The sequence below is a fragment of the Mugil cephalus genome, chromosome 9 (genome assembly GCF_022458985.1).
Source record: "Mugil cephalus isolate CIBA_MC_2020 chromosome 9, CIBA_Mcephalus_1.1, whole genome shotgun sequence".
NCBI classification, from domain to species: domain Eukaryota; kingdom Metazoa; phylum Chordata; class Actinopteri; order Mugiliformes; family Mugilidae; genus Mugil; species Mugil cephalus.
This window is the reverse complement of record NC_061778.1, coordinates 20,958,303-20,976,140: the sequence shown is the minus strand read 5'-3', so window position 1 is coordinate 20,976,140 and position 17,838 is coordinate 20,958,303. Positions and strand designations below refer to the sequence as shown.

Genomic DNA, 17,838 nt, shown 5'->3' with positions numbered 1-17,838 from the left:
GCCCCATACTTGCACACATCCATCATCCCAAAACTTTGAGAATACGCCGGCATACGCACAGATACAGGGAAATCCTGATGCCATACTACATTAATATTTAGGTTTATTGCAGTGTAGAGTTTTGCCGCTAACGCGGGGAGCGAAAGAGAGAGAAATTATGGTAAGGAACAGATATGGCAGGCAGAGGGAGAATGGCAAAAAATATACAGAAAGGGTGCGAAACAGCAGCGAGATAAGGACGGAGTACAAGGGCCGGTGACAAAGAGGGGCCGTTCTGGTTTGGAGCACGACCATAGACCATGCCTCGCCCTGAGGATTTAAAGGTGACATCCTGCCCTCCTCAAGCCACTGCTTAGATACCAACCTGGGGGGTGACACGATGAATCCATTACTTAAGATGGCGCATTGAATCAAGGTCGTTACATCAGGCACTGTCTCTCACACCCGCGCACCTGCTGACAAGCTGGTAGGAGGGACACCGTATGGGGAAGTTGGCACATTGACTTTAAAATGAGGATGAATAGGTCCAAGGGAGTCAGACTGACAAGAGAGGTGTCAGGGACACCGCACTGCTGACATGTACAGTATGAACTCTGATCAGTGAGATGTTGCATCGCTTCGGTTCATGTTTTGCATTCGCCCTCTTCTGCCGCGCCGGCTCCCGAAATCTAACGGTAGGGGCATCTATTCGGCGATGGAAACTTCCCAAATAAGTAAATAAACAAACGTGACGCACACAGAAATTTGACTGCCCGGCACTCGAAAGGCCTTAGAGGTGAAATCACACCTGTTCAAATTTGAATCAAGCAGACCTACAAATTCACGACTTGTTTGCAGCTTTTGATTAATAATTTCCCCCCGCTGAGTCACCTGGCTGAGTCTCAAAACAATCATTCCTGCCCTGATTAATGGCTCACTCCGAGCACTGAGGCGAGCCAATCAGGTGGGACACAAGTGTTACTCCAACTACACAGATCAGGCATAACATTATAACCACCCTGCTTATATTGTGTAGGTCTCCCTTGTGCCTCTGAAATAGCTCAGGCTCATGACAGGATGAACGTGGGCCTTCTGAGAAATTAAAAAAGGGAGTGTGTGTGTGTGTGTGGGGGGGGGGGGCACTGCTGTGGCTTCCTGTTGGTTACAATTTTGTTTGAAATTCACAGTTAATGAAAGGAGACAGTTTATCACCCTTGGCATATCACCTCCATCACCGTGCGGCAATTTAAATGCCTCATTAAACTTCCCAAAGAACGTTTCACAAAAACCCTTCAAACTGTTTGCACCTTCTGAAAACGCAATAATTAACGTGACCCGTCTGACACAGGACTCGACACCAATTTATAAGTAAGATCTTACCTGCTGATCATTAGTTAACACAATACCCCCAGTCACAGTTAAAAGCAGCATACATTCACTACGAACCGTTCCTGTTTGTATTACTTCATCATTCATTTGTGACGAAGTGTCAATTGGACAAGAAAAAAATTCAAAACCACAGCTGCACAGCATTACAACCATATTTCATTAATGCCTTGTTCTGCTAAGCCTGTTCCTATTATATAAACTTATCTCACCGGAAATACATTTAACCTGCTTTGCGGGGAATATCTGGGGCAAGAAAGTGCTTTGAGGGCTATAAAGAAATGACCTGACTTTGATTTGATATGTTGCTTCTGCTTTGCTTCTGCCCCATAGCTCTTTTCATGTGTAGCCTTCTTGCGTGGCGCATCTTTTCTTTCGCTAGCTTTTCTGTTTGCCGGCCTGATTGGAAATCTGCCCCTTTCTCTCCCCTCTCCTGTCTGTTATGCTTCCTGCCACATGTACATAGAAAGCAAATTCGCAGAACGTCGAGGACAGCTCTTGCCCACCAGCCCGGAGCGAGGCAGATTTCGATCAAGCAGCCTGTGTGCCAGTCTCACCTTTAATCCCTATCGATTGCCCAAACAGGTGGTTTGACTCTTTGAGAAGAAAAAAGAAGATTTTAGGTTCTCTCCAAATGGTAGGCAGGGTATTTACTGAAATCCGTACTAACACATGCATGCACACAGATACACTTTGGTGCCACACGCTGCCCAGTCGATACGAGGATAAAGGAGAAAGAAGGTGAGAGCAAAGAAAGAAGTTGCAGGCAGAAGGTTGAGAAAGGTGGATGGCAGAACAAGAGAGAATCGCCTCAAAGAGTAAATAGGTGGTGGTGGTGGGGGGGTGTTTTGTTAAAGGTTTAGAGGTGTCATGGAGGCAAAAAAAAAGAGAGGGGTGGGGGTGGAGGGGGTGGGCGAGGTAAGATGAGGAGAACTGGGTATTGACGGGGATAGTGGGTGGTGTGGCTTTTCTGTCAGTCTTGGCACATCGCTCCTCTCATTACAGTTTCACTCCCCGGCTCGAGCCTGCTCTTTGGTCCTCCCCCACGGCTAGCCCTGAAGCAGGGATCCATCCAGCCCAGCCCTCCTGTCAACACAAGCCCAGCTCAGCAGCTCTGGCCCAGGCATCTGTCAGCCCACACAGTCCCCTGTCAACCATAGCCTATTGGCCAGTCTATATTGGCACAGCACAGCGGGGCAGAAAAGGAGTATAATATAGCTCAGCGAAGCATCCATCAACTAAGCTCAGGCTAAAACAGCGCAGGACGTCCACAAAGGCATCCATCACAAACAGACCCCACGTAAGCCACGGTCTCTGAAGGGACTGATAAACTGCAATCCAATTTTTTTTTTAAAGAAACAAACCGTGCAGTTAACAAGGTGTGTGTTAACACACAGCAGCAAGTATTTAGAAGAGTCTGTGCGTTCTGCAGGGGGATTTAGGACGTGGACGGCAGTCTGCAGAGGAATGTGAACATGGTGATGCTGCTGTGATTAAAAAGGACTGAGTTTTAGCCAAACATTCAAATAAATAAAGTCATGCAGACTAAATAACACAGCTGAGATACTGCATCATTGTGAGGGCTGCAGCCAGTTAATAGAATGGATTTTCATTACAAATCATTCAACCGTGGCTCACTTTCCCAATCAAATCAAGGTTCCCCGCAAGCGAACTATTGAATGTGTCTGAGATCAGACCTAGTGAAGACAGCAATGCACCTGTTTTTTATTCCACTCAAGTCGGACCTCAGCACAGTCTGCGAAACCCAGCCTTGCATAGACACACCTTGACAGCTACTCTGTTAGTAAGACACAATAGCTACAGGCAGATAACCTCTCTGACAAGTGATAGGAAGTTCTGTGCTTCCTTAGCAGTCGCTCATTAGTGAGAACAGAAAAGAGCTATACTGAGCATGCTACAGCTTGCACCAAGGGTTGCTGGGACCCTCTGGAGGCTTTGGCGGTGCCAGGGAAGACAGGAAAGGCAAAGGGCAAGAGGCTGCGGAGAACCCCTGATCTGTAGCACAGACCCATGGATATGTCCTTTGATTTCTGTTTCATGCCACTTGAGCTCCAGAGGACTGAGAAGAAACCTAGAGAAAAGAATGAGGGGCAGGGCAGGAATGAAGGGCAGACTGGGTGAGAAAATAGGGATAGCAAGAGAAGGATAGTGGTGGTGGCAATATGAGCATTTACATGAGGAGCAGCACAAGGTGTTGACCTGGCCTCCAAATACACTAGATCACAAACTGATGAAGTATCTGTAGGATGATCCACAGAGGGCTCTCCCCTCAACCCATAGAACCCAAAGACCCCCATTAACAACATCCTTTACCAGACGCCACAGGACACCCTCAGAAGACCCATGTCCATTCTCTGATGATTCACAGCTGTTTCGGAGGAACAACAGAGACCTACACAATATTAAGACACAGGTCATTGTGACTCAGGTCATAATGTTATGCCGGGTCAGTTTCTGATGGTGGTCTCAGTGTGGTGGCATGTATTGCACATGTGTTATGGATTTATTCATCTCCAGTATTTCTTTGACCCATCTGGAGTAGCATATGGTAGCCGCTAACTAAAGGAGGTAATACAATGGGAAATACTGGGATGATTAATAGCCCCAGTCACCTATATTTATCCAAGAGCTTGCTTTGGAGGAGCCACACTCACAGTATGACTGAGTTAACACTTGCCTCACTAAGACAGGGCGTATAATTGGCTGTGCATCCCGCAACACCACACTTCCTCTTTCATTCCCTGTCCTTTTGTGATCTGAAAATGGATGCTGGAGTTGAGATTTTGACAGCTACAACCAGGGACAAGGAAATCACAATCAGCTATTGTGATAAGGATCATGGCGCCAAAGCTTTTACACACACTGGAGACAGATTTCTGTTGTTAGCTAGCTTAGCGCCAGCTACCTCAAAGATCATTCTCTGTATCTAATGTAGCAGCAGCCACTTTCCTGGTGAAAGATCGATTTCAACAATGAGGGTTAAGTGAACGTACTTTCATGGTTTAGAAGTTGATTTATAGACACAGAGAGACTAAATGCATCCTTAGCCATATTTGATACTATACTATTTTAAGTATGAATACTTGTGTCAAAGAAAACTGAGTCGAGTGGAATTATCTGACATTTTCACAGCGACTATAAACAACAGTTGAAGTTTGCCAGACTGCCTTACACTGTTACTGGTCAGTAAATTGATAAAAGTCACGTGGTCAGTTACAATAAGCAGATGTCAAAAACACCATGCCACACTTCTATCTTAGACAGGAAGTTAAAAGACAAAATAACAGCACAAACATTTTCTCATAGCTACATAAGACAATAGTACCAATAACACAGTTTTATATAGGAGCGCCCATTGTGGTAGATATGGAGTAACCTACAGCAACTAGGAGTGTGCCAGAAAAAAAGGATGTCACCAAAAAAATTATCTGATACTACAGATAAAGACGAAATTTTAGAGAGAGGATAACAGTCTAAGCAAGAAATAATCAACTGCATGAACAAACAAAGATTACCACTGCTGTGGCTTTTTCTTGCGGAGAGAAGAGAAAGCCCTAAGGAACTGTGTTCTGTCATGCTCGATGGCAGAACCATTTGGGAACTCATCCATAGAGAGCTTTTGCAAAAGGACATGCCTGTCTATCACTGGGGAGCAAAGAAGCGGAGACACAACAAGCTGCAACTGAGGAGCTAGTGAGTGTAGCTAGCTATGTAGCTGCATGTACAACAATCCGGCATAACATTATGATTCTTATACTGTGTTGGTCTTCCCTGTGCTCTCAAAACAACAGCACAGGCCTTCTGAGGGTGTCCTGTGGTGCCTGACAACAGAATGTTGTTTGGGTCCTGTGGGTTGAGGAGAGGGGCCTGTGTGGATCATCCCACAGATACTTGATCAGTGTGGGATTCTCCTGTCAGTGTTTTTAATGTTGTGGCTGGTCGTTGTATGTTTTGGTAAATTTGTGACATGTTTATATTGAAAATTCTGTCATCACATCAAACCCACCCAAAGCTGACAGCAGTGCCTAATATCATAGCTTGAAAATGGGCAAGATGGATTTTTGTGTAGTATTTATGATTACACAAAATTCTGTCAAGAAGCAAGCTACCTTACTACAAGATATGAGAGGCAGTAGGCACATGTCATATGCTTTCATGACAGTGTTTGTGTAATTATTCCTGGCAAAAATCAACAGGGAGGCAAAGCAAAACAGAAAGACAATTTTAGCAGACAAATCAGTAAGCGAGATATCTAGATTGTCCACGCCTGGTTTCATCTTAAAGTGTTGGAGTAACATGCCAACTCATGTGGTGTGCAATTAGTAATTGTGTTTTTTGTGTTTCTCTCCATTTAATCTCAACAAAGAGGCATCTATCTCTAGCTCTTCCATGTCATATGACAACCTCATGATTTCACATTGTGACACCTCACATGAGTCACACAAATATCTTTTTAACAGACTCATGTTATCCAAGACAAGAAAAGGAAGGACTTCTAGAAAAACAAACACAAACAACACATTTCCCATGTACTGCTTAATACAGATGGTACTGTATACGAAGTTATAATACTGCCTCTCTCTCTACAGAATTATATGAATGGATATTACAGTGAAAGAATTAATTACATGAATATGTATGCATTTTGTTTTACCAACACTGTAAAGTGTAAATTTTATGCGCTGTTTCTGTCAAAATGCTCTAATTGATAGAAAGATTGATTTGTTAATTTTGTCTCTACTGAATTCTATTAACATGGCTGATCCTTATATTTACACGTTTTATGCAAGAAGTTCCATCTTATCTCGAGGAGAAAAGTATTTAACATTTACACGTTAATTGATTTAAAAATCCATTAACAGTTGGCTTAGGAACAGTCGTGCAGTCTCTTAAGGTACTTCAGGTCTTCATAAATAACACCAAACAGACTAGGGCTCTCGGTATTGACGATAATCGTGGTATTACGATATGAAAATATCAGTATCGTGTTAAAAATATGCATATGATAATATCGTGTATATCCTGGCTGCCCAATTTGGTCTTCATAGGCGACCAATTGTATTTGTCCCGCCCCTTGGCCACTGTATAATTTTTCCTCACCGTCAGCACTCGGAATCTGCTCGCGGGTCTCGCTCTCATTAAATACTATTTATTATTGCACTTCCACCCCTGACCAGAGAATAACATTGTGATACATTGAGGGTAGGGTGGCGCTGTTGAGCTCCCGCCAGCTCACATCCTGTGAGGTGAAGAAGAAGTATGAGGCAGTGGCACAAAAACGAAAATTCAAAATAAGTCGGGAAACCGATTATCTTTTTACGAAGGTCGATTGCACCGCAAGGTATGTTGTATGATTGTAGTCTGCATGTCTGTATGACATTGATATGGCCTATGTTACTTTGCCTATTGCACTAATTGTCCCTGTAATTGAAGATATAGGTCCAAGGCCTAGTAATGATCCATGTCTGTTTTAAATATTTTAGTGCTTCAGTAATTTTCCTTATTTAAGAAGTCAGGTAGATGTTGAGTCATTTTTGAACATTAATGTGAAGCACAATAACCATTGTCATTCATTTTTCAAAATTAATTAATTTGTGATAGTGGTTATTTTGCACATGCCTTCTATATTTTAACTACTGCAAAATTAACATTTTGGCCCACGACCCAACACGGATTTAATTTTGGCCCTCCACTGGGAAGAATCTGGGCACCCCTGGTGTAAATGAGCCAGTGTGTCTTTTATTTGCCCCCTGTTTTCTTCCTTTCCTCTGTTGTTTTGAGTGTAATTCATTTCCCAAAAGAGAGAAAATGACATAAATCAAGTTAAAGATTTCCTGGATTTTGCTGTTATTTACATTTTTGTTGATATGGTGATAATATCGTTATTGTGTCATATTTAATTGTGAAGTGAAAATCTGATATCGTGACAACCCCAAAACAAACCATAACCAATCTGCATTCAGCTTTGATACAGCAAATAACTTGACAAATCAATCTGTTATAGGACAACAGTCTATAATTGTTGAGGGTGTGGAATATGTTTTTGAATGAGAGAAGTGAGGCAAAGTCACGTCATGATTCTGTTCCTGTTTTTGCCTTTTTCTCCACCCTGGGACGATATCATTGTTTTTCCACCTCATCACTGTTAGACAACAAGAGAGGAGAGGAAGCTCTTGTAAAAGGAAACAAGATACAGCCCTCGAGTCAGAGCAGTTTATTGCTTAACCGAAGCCCCCTCCCAGTGTTCAATTTCTCAGTGTGTCTCTATTGACATCAGTAATGTAGAGTGAATGTACCATATTAGCACCGAGAAGAAAAGTAAGAATTGTTGAGCTGTCAATCGCGGCATTATTTTGCACATTAGGGCCATCTCACAATAGAGCTTAAGTGCATTTGATCAAAAACACATTTTTGTATGAAGGGTGCTGCAAGACGAAACACCAGCATTTCTATACAAAAGAGTTTATATAACTGCAGGACAAATGAATGGTGTTGAACAAAGGCACACATTACATACTGTCAAAAAGATACAGTGCTTTCTTTTTTGTTCTCCTGCTACCTCTACAATGCAGTGCATGCATTCTAATATGGCGCTATTGTTCTGAATTGAGGGCAGGTGATGTAAAGATCATATTCTGTCTGAATATTTTAAATGTAGCATTTTCAGATGGAGACACGTGGGAGGGTCTGATGTTAGTCACGTTTTCCGTAGCGGTACTGGGATCCATATGCAGCACATGTGGAATGAGCTTCTCAGGTGGAGCGTTTTACTCTGTCTGCTCTGTCTGTCTTTCACTAACCTTGCCAGTAGCTGGTGTAGAGATGCACGCCCAAAGGAAAAGTTTTGGTAGGGGGAAACACACTTGCTGTTAAATGCTGACTTTTGTATCAACTGTTTTTTAGATATGCAAAAATATACAGTTTATCCACCAACTTTTCTAGAAGGTGGTTGAGGCAAAGGAGGAGGAAGGCTGTGTTTGCACAGTGGAATAAGTACAACACCAGTGACTACTGGTTGAAAAATTAAAATAAATAAATGACTACTGCACATAAACACGTTAGTGGAATGTTCATTTATATTAGCCTTGCAAACAGCTTTATAGGAATGTTTTATTTTCTGACAGACTTGTAAAAAAAAAAAGCTTATAAATGCTTATTTGCATATGAACGCCATAAAAAATTGTATGGTAACTCACACAATACAGTAGCACGGTACTGCTCAGTGAAATATTGATGCTTTGTACGTATTTTTATGCATTTCTGTATCTTTCAAAGCACTGATGTCTAAATACAAACTTATGTCCTGCACCACGGGACTGTAACGTTCATGGAGGATTTGGCTAAAGCTCTAAAACTCCGAGCCTTAAAATGATGTATGTTATACAGATCTGAATAAGTGAATCAGGCTCCACTTTAGTACTCCTCTGGATTACAGTTTCGAGGAGAGAGTCGGTCTCTGTGATTATAGGGAAACGCGTTTGAGTCCGTTCAGCGGGCTTTTGAATCATCTCCTTTATAATGAGTCCCCTAAAGATTGTTGAAGCAGATCACTTGAGCGTGGGAGAAGTGGCAGGTATTTGAGGTGCTCTGAGATATTGTTATTCCCCGCAAAGCGATGGAGCAGGGAATCCAGCCGCGAGCACAAACCTCCAGCAACCCCCCCCCGACACCCGGCTCCCGCTGGCTAACAGGTGGGGGTGACCCCGCCGCCACTTTTGAGCGACGCCCAGGGTCACCTGCCAAAGACATCCTCACTCCGCTGCCTCGCTAATCTACTCTCTTGTTCCCGAATACAATTCAAAGCGGCGTGCACAGCCACAGGCTCGGGGAGTCGCCCCGATTTGCATGTAAGGCGCATCTGCTGTCGGCTCGCATTACGGCTGGTATCCTTTCTCATTGATTCCGAAGCCTTCCTACATTTACATTTATTCATTAGGAAGACGCGCGGCTACCGCCCCCCCACCCCCTCCCGCGCGAGCCGCCTTCGCTCGGGCTTACTCGGCGTAATGCTCTGACAGCGTGCAGCGAGAAGTAAACGAGAGGATACCGCTGTCCTTTCTCATCCGCAGGAATGGGCTCGCTGTTAGAGGAGATGTATTTATCAGACAGAGGAAGGGAGGCACATTCAAAGAAGGGGAGAGGGCGGCGAACGGAAACAATAGTGGAGGACGTGTGGGCGGGAAGGGGATTTATTTCGGCTTTGAGTTTTGTCTTCGGGCCTCGGGATAAGTGGCGCGCTGAGGTGACTGATTAACTTCAGTGCCTCTTCTCTTGGTCACAAGTGTCAAACGTAGCGCCGCCGAATTGCGTTGGAGTGCGTCCAGTTTGCTCTGTTGTTTCACTTACAGCGCCTCTGACTCCCGCGCTTCCCGTCTGCTCGGCGGGACCGCACGGTTGCCATTATCAAGTTGTATCCCCTGTACAAAACTCTTAACAAGATTACAGCGCACGAAACGGGAAAGAAAAAGTTTGATCCGCCTTCTTTTCACAACCTGTCTCATCGCCGCATCAAGCAATGCACTCAACTCACTCGCTCTTGTTGTGCCCTTAGGTGTTACGTTGATGACAAAGTGTCCAGGGTGGCCTGGCTCAATCGATCCAACATCATCTTCGCCGGCCAGGACAAGTGGTCCCTGGACCCCAGAGTAGACCTGGTCACTAAAGGACAGCTGGAGTACAGCCTACGCATACAAAAGGTAATGTTGACCATGGAGGGTAAGAACTGGACCGGACCCAACCGGCTGTCTTTACCAATTTGATTCATCCAGAGCTGAGTTGAGATGACACTTGAGTTTAAGCAGCAGAAGAGACCAGATTTTGGATGTTATTCAAAAATCAGGAAATATGACCTCAATAAATGCACGTTTTAGGAGCGCTAGCTGGGTTGTTGAAATATTTATCCATTCATTTACTCATTTATTTATGCAACAGGTTCAGTCAAAAGACTTTTTTCCCCCTCTGTCTGTAATTTTCAATTTATCACTTTGTGTGTGTGCTTTCCCAAGGATGAACACAGGAGGAGGCAGGATGCGAAGTCTGCTGGCATAAATTAATACTGAAAAGAGTAGCTGACATTTTGGAGCGAGACCAGATGTGTTTATTTTAAAGTCTTCTTCTTAATGATTTTAGTGCCAGGCAAGGACGGAGCGTGAGAGGCTTTAAAGGTGTACGTTAAAGAGCGTAATGTAAATTCTGCGCCCTCAAAGTGGCAAAACAACCCTTTAGTTTCAGGCTTGGGCAACAAAAGCAATGTTGTATGAAAGTTAATGGAGTGAACACGTCCTGCGTTGTTTTTTTCAAGTCACTTCAGCAAGACTGCAATCAAGTCCAATCATAAACACATTTTAATCATGATTTAGTTGCTACAGGCAAATGCGTGATGTTATGGTAGGAAAAATGTGTTAATGCATTCAGTATTAACAATGTGGAGTTTGGCAGGCCTGTTAATTGGATGGATGGATGGATGGATGGATGGATAGATAGATAGATAGATAACTCCTTAATGACAAGCTGAGACGCAAATAAAAGAAAATTTTCAACTTTTCAAATTTTCTCAAATTTATTGGATGAAAAGATTGTGCAGTTTGAACCTGAGACAGTAAAATAGTAGAAGAGTAGAATATACAACAAAACTACCAGCAAGTGGAGATGCTAGAGACGAACAATTCCCTTTTAGCTTCAATTAGCTGCAAGTGTTGCTTTATTCAGTCACTTCTTCAAGCATTAATCATAAGGCTGGCATGACAATCGCAGCATTTCACTAACAGACTCAGTTGGTGTTTTCATGCAAAATATGTGAAATAAAAAAGTGCAACTTCTAGGAAATATTAACAAAAAAATTAAGTAACTTTAATCATGTGGCTTTAGCTGAGAATCTTCACTCAGAAAACAATGACAACAGCTTAACGCCGTCTCCGATGTGTTTTGCGCTGCATCCGTGTTTTCTAATTTTGTCAGACAAACGTTTCAAATCCACAATTCCTTGTTGGAATCAAAAAAAGCAGGAACAGAAAACAGAAAAGTGACTTCTTGGATACACTTAGCCAGTCCTTTCTTTCAAACCAAGAAACACAAAACTTACGATTTTGTCGTTTGTCATTTTGAGATACTTGAATTACAAAGACACATACGACATCCAAAGACATTGAGGAAAATGGATTAAAAATTAAGTAATCGACCTCGTTCATGCTAACGCCACCAGAGCTGAACTTCTCCTCCCTCCTCCCACTCTGACACCAGCAGCTTTAGACCAATGACCAGCGGCCTGAGGGCAGACGGGAGGTAGACCGAAAGATCTGTGAGTGACAGGGACGTCAATCACCTGTCAATCACTTAAATGAATGGAAGCGGACTGTTTGCACTGATACTGTAAATCATTAGCCCATTTAGAGATATTCTATGTTTTTCTTTTGCTGTTGTTACCCCTTGCTTCACCAAAATGTAAAAGAATCGATTATTTATAAGTTTTATTTATACGTTATTTAAAAAATAATTTTCACATGTTTTTTGTGTTAGCTTGGGAGGCTTAGCCCTGTTAGCCCATTTGTACCAGCTGTCCCTGAGTGCACCGTGACTCCATGTAACTCAATGAAAGGTCTAATTACTTTAGACAATGAAATTCACCAGGAAAGTGTTGATTTGCAACCTCCTTTTCTTTGTTACCGCAGGATGTTTAGTGAAGTTAGTAAATGACTGCTGTCCAGAGGATTTGGACCGTTTCTCTGCTGTTGTTAGCTGGTACCTTTTCAGATGACTGTGTATTGCAATAGTACATTTGTTGTATTTCTGGACTGACTTACATACTGTATGTATGTATATACATGAAGTATTTCCACACACATGATGAACGACTGCTAGTTTGCGGCAGTGACTGACTTACTGGGCTCCTCACCTGTCTTCTAGGGGGGGTCCGTGTTGTCATTGTCACGCATTAAGCAAGTAGTGGATATTCTGCTCAGAGCCTCATGGCACAGCATGATGAATAGTTGGTACAACCCTGAAGACATAGACATAGACGTAGTTTTACACTACTGTTATTTGTCTTGTTTTTAGGTGGACGTGTATGATGAGGGCTCATACACCTGCTCTATACAGACTAAGGAGAAGCCCAAGGCCTCACAAGTGTACCTCATTGTACAAGGTAAGTGGTACCAAGAGTTTACATGTAGTACACCACATATCCAAGTCAGCAATATGATGTATACTCATATCTCATATATATCTCATATCTCATATAGTCAGGAATGGATAAAAAACACACACATGCACATCTTTATTTTGAATAAAATAAATAACTTTGAATTATATTCCCCAAGATAAGACGCCGTTGTTCCATTGTACACACTGACCTCCCTGGATGTAGAAAGTCTCCAAGGAAAATATGTATAAAATTTCTATTGAGAAAATACAATATCTGTATGTCACAAAAGTCTGCCTATAGCCGCAGAACGTCTTGTTCCAGTTCAAATTAATCTAAAGTGCACCAAAAAGTGCACTTCTGTTCAGATGCACTTTTCTATTTCTAAGAACAAGAAGTTATTTCCTTCCCTTCCATTCAGTGGAGATGGCAGGAAAAATGAACGTGAGCGATGATCGACAGAGTGATAGAATGTGCTCCGGGATGTGATCCAGGTCCTGGTGGGTGAAAAGGATTTTTTTTTCTATCACTAAAATGTGTTTCACAAGTTACCTTTTGGAAAGGTTGTAGCTCTTGAGATTAGAGAGGGAACTATTCTGTTACAGCGTCAACTTTTTGTAGCTGAGAACCTTGACAAAACGGTACAAATGTGTGTGCGTGTCCTTATTCATGTTGTTCTCGGTAAATGCTGAGGATAAAATCTGCTGACAGCCAGGCTCAACAACTAATTCAGCCTATTTTAAAAGAGCTTTTAACTGTTGGCTATTTATCTGACGACAGAATAGCTTAGTGCAATTATGTGGCCGACACATAGATTTACACTGCAGCCACGGAGCTTCAAAGAAACCAATAACTGGCCAAATTTTGTCAAATTAAAGTTTTAGCTATCAATAAGGAATGATTTAACATCAGCGTGAACATTATATCCACAATTCTGATGACTTCAACGCAAGGCTACAGTTTTATCATCCTCATACTAAAAATATAGAACATTCAGATTGTTAATGGCTCCCAAAACTCCCATTATAATTAGTAGTATGCTTTATGTGAACTTTTTTCGTTGCTGTTTGGTTACGTCTGGGCACCATAGATACTTGGTTAGGTCCATAAAAAGATTGTAAGTTCAGTTAAAAAACAAACCTCGCACAGTATTAAACACAAGTTATAAGGAAAGCTTCTCCAACTGTGATCTGTTGGTTATTTGAGAGGCTCAGAAATGCATGCTGGCAGACTTTGAACTCCTGCTAAATGAGGTTAGCAAGCTATAAAGTCATTGCTTTATAGGGAAACTTCAATACAGGAATGAAATGCACTGAACCTCAAAAAAACTAAACTAAACTAAAAAATTGAAACAGGTTTTCTGACCTACTCATAGTACTGTACAATGTATGTGCACTCCTTTACTTCAACCTCCTGACTCTCAACATGCCCTTTGCCATTTTTCTTATATTCATTCATCTCAGTCTTGACTCTTGTCTAATGAAAACTGGTCGACATGCAGTCTTGACAATAGCGATGTCATTAAACCTCATATTCTGGCAGTAGCTCCACAGTCTTTAGACGGATCAGAAAAGTTATTTCTTTAAATCTTTGCTCATATTTATTTTTCACTTACTAGCAAGCTCTTAAGACCATAAAAGAATAAGAGCAATCAAAGCACTGAGCTGTGCATCAAGGCCAGAAAAGTTCATTATGCATCTGGATGACATTGCCAAGTCACTCAGCCTTGAATTCTAAAAGCCGCAGTTGACAGAAATTGCTCTTAAACTGTCAGAAACAGACTGTCTTACCGAGATGATCGGAGTTCTCACAAATTGGATCGCCTATGGCTTGTTTGTCTGGACGTATGTGGGAGGGTGTATCATTGTGGGCCTTGCTTTCCGCTGAGAATGCTTCAGCTGTCATCTGTCCAGAAAATCTCAGCGAAAGGACGGCGTGGAGTGATGTGTAGGCCCGTGTGCAGTGACAGACCAAATGCTTCAGCTCAGTGCATTTCGCCAGTGCTCATCCTTTCATCAGTCTGCGTATGTTTTTGTTTTAACTGCCCTTTCCGTTATAAACGCACTGACCATCCGATGTAAAACCCATCCCCAGGTATATATTATAGGCTGTCAGTGGAGGACACGCGCCACAGCAGAAATTCCCCACACACAACAGTCTACTATAGAACGTCTCATCCTGCTATGAACTGAAGATATCATCCATTAATAGCCTTTTTAAAGGTCAATACGTGAATTGATGCTGCTCTTCTGGGATCCATGGCAGCAAATTGCCTCTCCTTCCCAGAATCCATTGTGCCCGTTTATTCAGTGCTTGATCATTGGAATGTCCTGCGCCGACTTCCAGAGTTTCTGACGGCGGCCTCGTTTATCACCGCTAATGCGACAGCTACGGCCAAACATTGATTCTGTTGCTTTCTTTCCCGGCTATTTTGTCCTCTGCTCTGCCTCTCAAAGTCCCATTCAATTTTGCTGCCATTGTTATGCTCATCATTCGCATTTCCCCCGCTGCATGAGTGCAATCTTCTCCTTTAGGTTCAGTTCAGCATCTTTCATCGGAATTGCTCTGCAAGTCATAGGTCTGTAGCACTCACCGTGAGACTGTGGCCAAATAGAGTAACTTTTTATTTACTTAAAGCTTTGGTCAAATATTGAAGAAAGATGTCATCAACAGCCCACTTCTTGTTTAACTTCTACTTGGGCTTTGGCCTTGTTTCTACTCTGATTCGAGTCTTTCACTTAGACACGATAAGAATGTGTCTTGTGTGTGGTATCAAAATCAAATGCGAGAACCTAAACCAACCCCCGCAAAACCCAATCAACTCTGTGGGATAATAATTCACCCTGCCTTCATCTTTTAATGGGTATGAAAATGTTCCAAGCATCAAACATTGCCCCTGGTTACAGACCCAAGAGCGGGTTCGCATAACCAAAGCTGACAATTTCCTGCTAGCAGGGACAGGGACGTAATTGGAAAACAAACGATCAGACAAAGTAAATTTGCGCTGGATGAAAAAGTGGCGGGCTCGCAGGGCTGAGGCGAGTGGTACCAAGCGACGGGGTCACTGCACGTGACAAGAATCCCAATATAATGGCAGGATTTTCACCCAAATCCAATTTGATTTTCATGAAACACAGACGCAGAAGTTTAGCTAACGGGCAAGTTAAGGCCAGCGTTGTGGAGGTTTGACTTTGATGTTTTGCCAAGGCTATTAAAAATGCGCAGGAACGCCTGCGCAAGTGTGTGTTTCCATTGATGGTTGTTGTTTTTCTGGTGCTTTAATCGTAAGCTCAGTAAGGCTATCTGTTTCAGTTTTGCACAGCCAATTTAGAGGTATTATAGAATAATCTACAGCCGACACTCTTAAACCTGAACCAAATATCACTCCGTAAACTATAACTTTGCCTCCTTTTTACAGGGTTTTTGGAGTTTGCATGAAGTTCAAGCTAAATATTCCGCTATTTGATCAACCAGTAAAAAGTTTACTCTGTGGCATCTGACAGGAATCCCAGTGAGAGGGAACAGTCTATGCTTTCAAGCTTATATCCACAGTGTTAAATCCTGTCTGTAGCCCATATAAACTGCTCTGCTGTCAGGAATGATACTGTTCCTCGCCTTAAGGACTGATGGCAAGGGTACATTTACCCAGTGTAAAAAGAAAAATGGAAAGGTTCACTAGCTTATTCGTTTATTATTGCTGTTTCACTGAATGAGCCCAAGCTTTCCTGCACGTGTTCCATTGTGCTAATGTACAGTAATTGTGGACATCATTTTATTTTTTCTCCCATTATTGTGTGTTAATACTTTAAAATATTATCCAAACAGGCCGGTCTGCTGTATTACAATTACTAAAGGTTACAATAAATTACATATACGGTACATCTTGACAAAGAGCAGCGAGCAGTAAGGGAAAATAAAACAGAAGAACAGTGACAAGAATACAAGAATAATGTAAGAATTGGTGTGATATGAAACCTTCGCCTAATACAACACACCATATCAGAATGTCCCGTGAGGCTATTCATTTTGTATTTAATTGAACATTGTAGTTTACACCTTAGCAATCACTGGGTGTTACACATATGCGACGATGTAAAATCACACGTGCCGCGTGTGATTGGTGAACAATATGCAGTGCTTTGGTGAAGACAAAGATCCTGATAAAAATAATCCTCGCTGTCTCAAATGCAATTTATTTTTCTTGTTCTTGGGAAAAGATCATTTCTGTATTCCTTTTCTGGTGAAATACAAGAACACAATTGGAACAGATGAGGACAATTCAGTGACCACAGACTGATGTGACCCAAGTGTTTGAATTTTGGGAGCGTCGTCAGATGGGATCTGCACTCAGTACTACATATTGTCAAGTTTCTGTAACGATGTGCTGCTTAGAGTTGTCAGAAATGGGGACATTAGGTGAGACGATGGTGGTTTTTGTATCAGAATGTAAGCAAGATGATGTCTTGCTGCTTGAGTAGGACAAGCATTATCTCATGCAGTGATTTTTCAACAAGTCCTAGATCTGAGTTTTGCATGGACATCCATTGGACAGCGATGACATTATAACGTAGGTAATGTTAAGCCCAGAAGATTCGTAACTACACCAACATTATGACCACATGGTCAAGAAGAATATTGCATCGAAATGCGATCAGCAGTCTTATTCACCTAACCAGGCGGTGATGGTGGTAGTGGTTTTAATGTTATGACTGATCGGTGTACTACCACCATTGTGAGATTTGTGCTTTTGAGTCACATGTGACCTAGTAGATAGATTGTTACAGCACTGAGCAGGATGAATTATAATAACCAGCATTGTTCAAATTGATTGATTGATTCAACAAACTGTGTTAAATACTTTATGACCAAAGGCATTTGGTTGATGATGATATATTGTGATACTGAGGAGATCTAAATCAAGAGTGTGTTCGATTTAGTACTAACGCTTGAATAGTAGCACATGGAATTTTAAATAATATGCTAAATTATACCAAGTACATTGTTTGTCATGTGGCCATTTGTCACGCAGTTAGAGCTCTCACAACACTGTTCAAGTGTCTGTGGGCCTTGTAAATTGCCAGTGGTCTTTTATTTTTATGGCACTTTTTACAGTCACTATGACACGTCCACCTATTCGTTCACAGAAGCTCTCACACATTCACACTGGGGATGATTCAGGGTGCAATGTCTTGCTCAAGGACACTTCGGCATGTGTTCCTTGTTCAAGTGACCAAACCGCTAACCCTCCGCTTTCTGGACGACCTACTCCGCCTACAGAGCCACACCAGCCCCTCTCAGATATATCCTCTTCAGAG

The 17,838-nt window shown here is 42.2% G+C and overlaps 1 protein-coding gene across 2 annotated transcripts in view; it reads left to right on the top strand.

Annotated features, from left to right (window-relative positions):
- LOC125013171 (limbic system associated membrane protein) overlaps positions 1-17,838 on the top strand; it is a 477,231-nt gene that overhangs the window by 400,203 nt on the left and 59,190 nt on the right. For both annotated transcript variants that reach the window (XM_047593559.1, XM_047593558.1), the window contains 2 exons: positions 9,938-10,082; positions 12,439-12,526. In XM_047593559.1, coding sequence (XP_047449515.1) covers positions 9,938-10,082; positions 12,439-12,526 — 233 coding nt within the window. The remainder of the gene's footprint in view (positions 1-9,937; positions 10,083-12,438; positions 12,527-17,838) is intronic.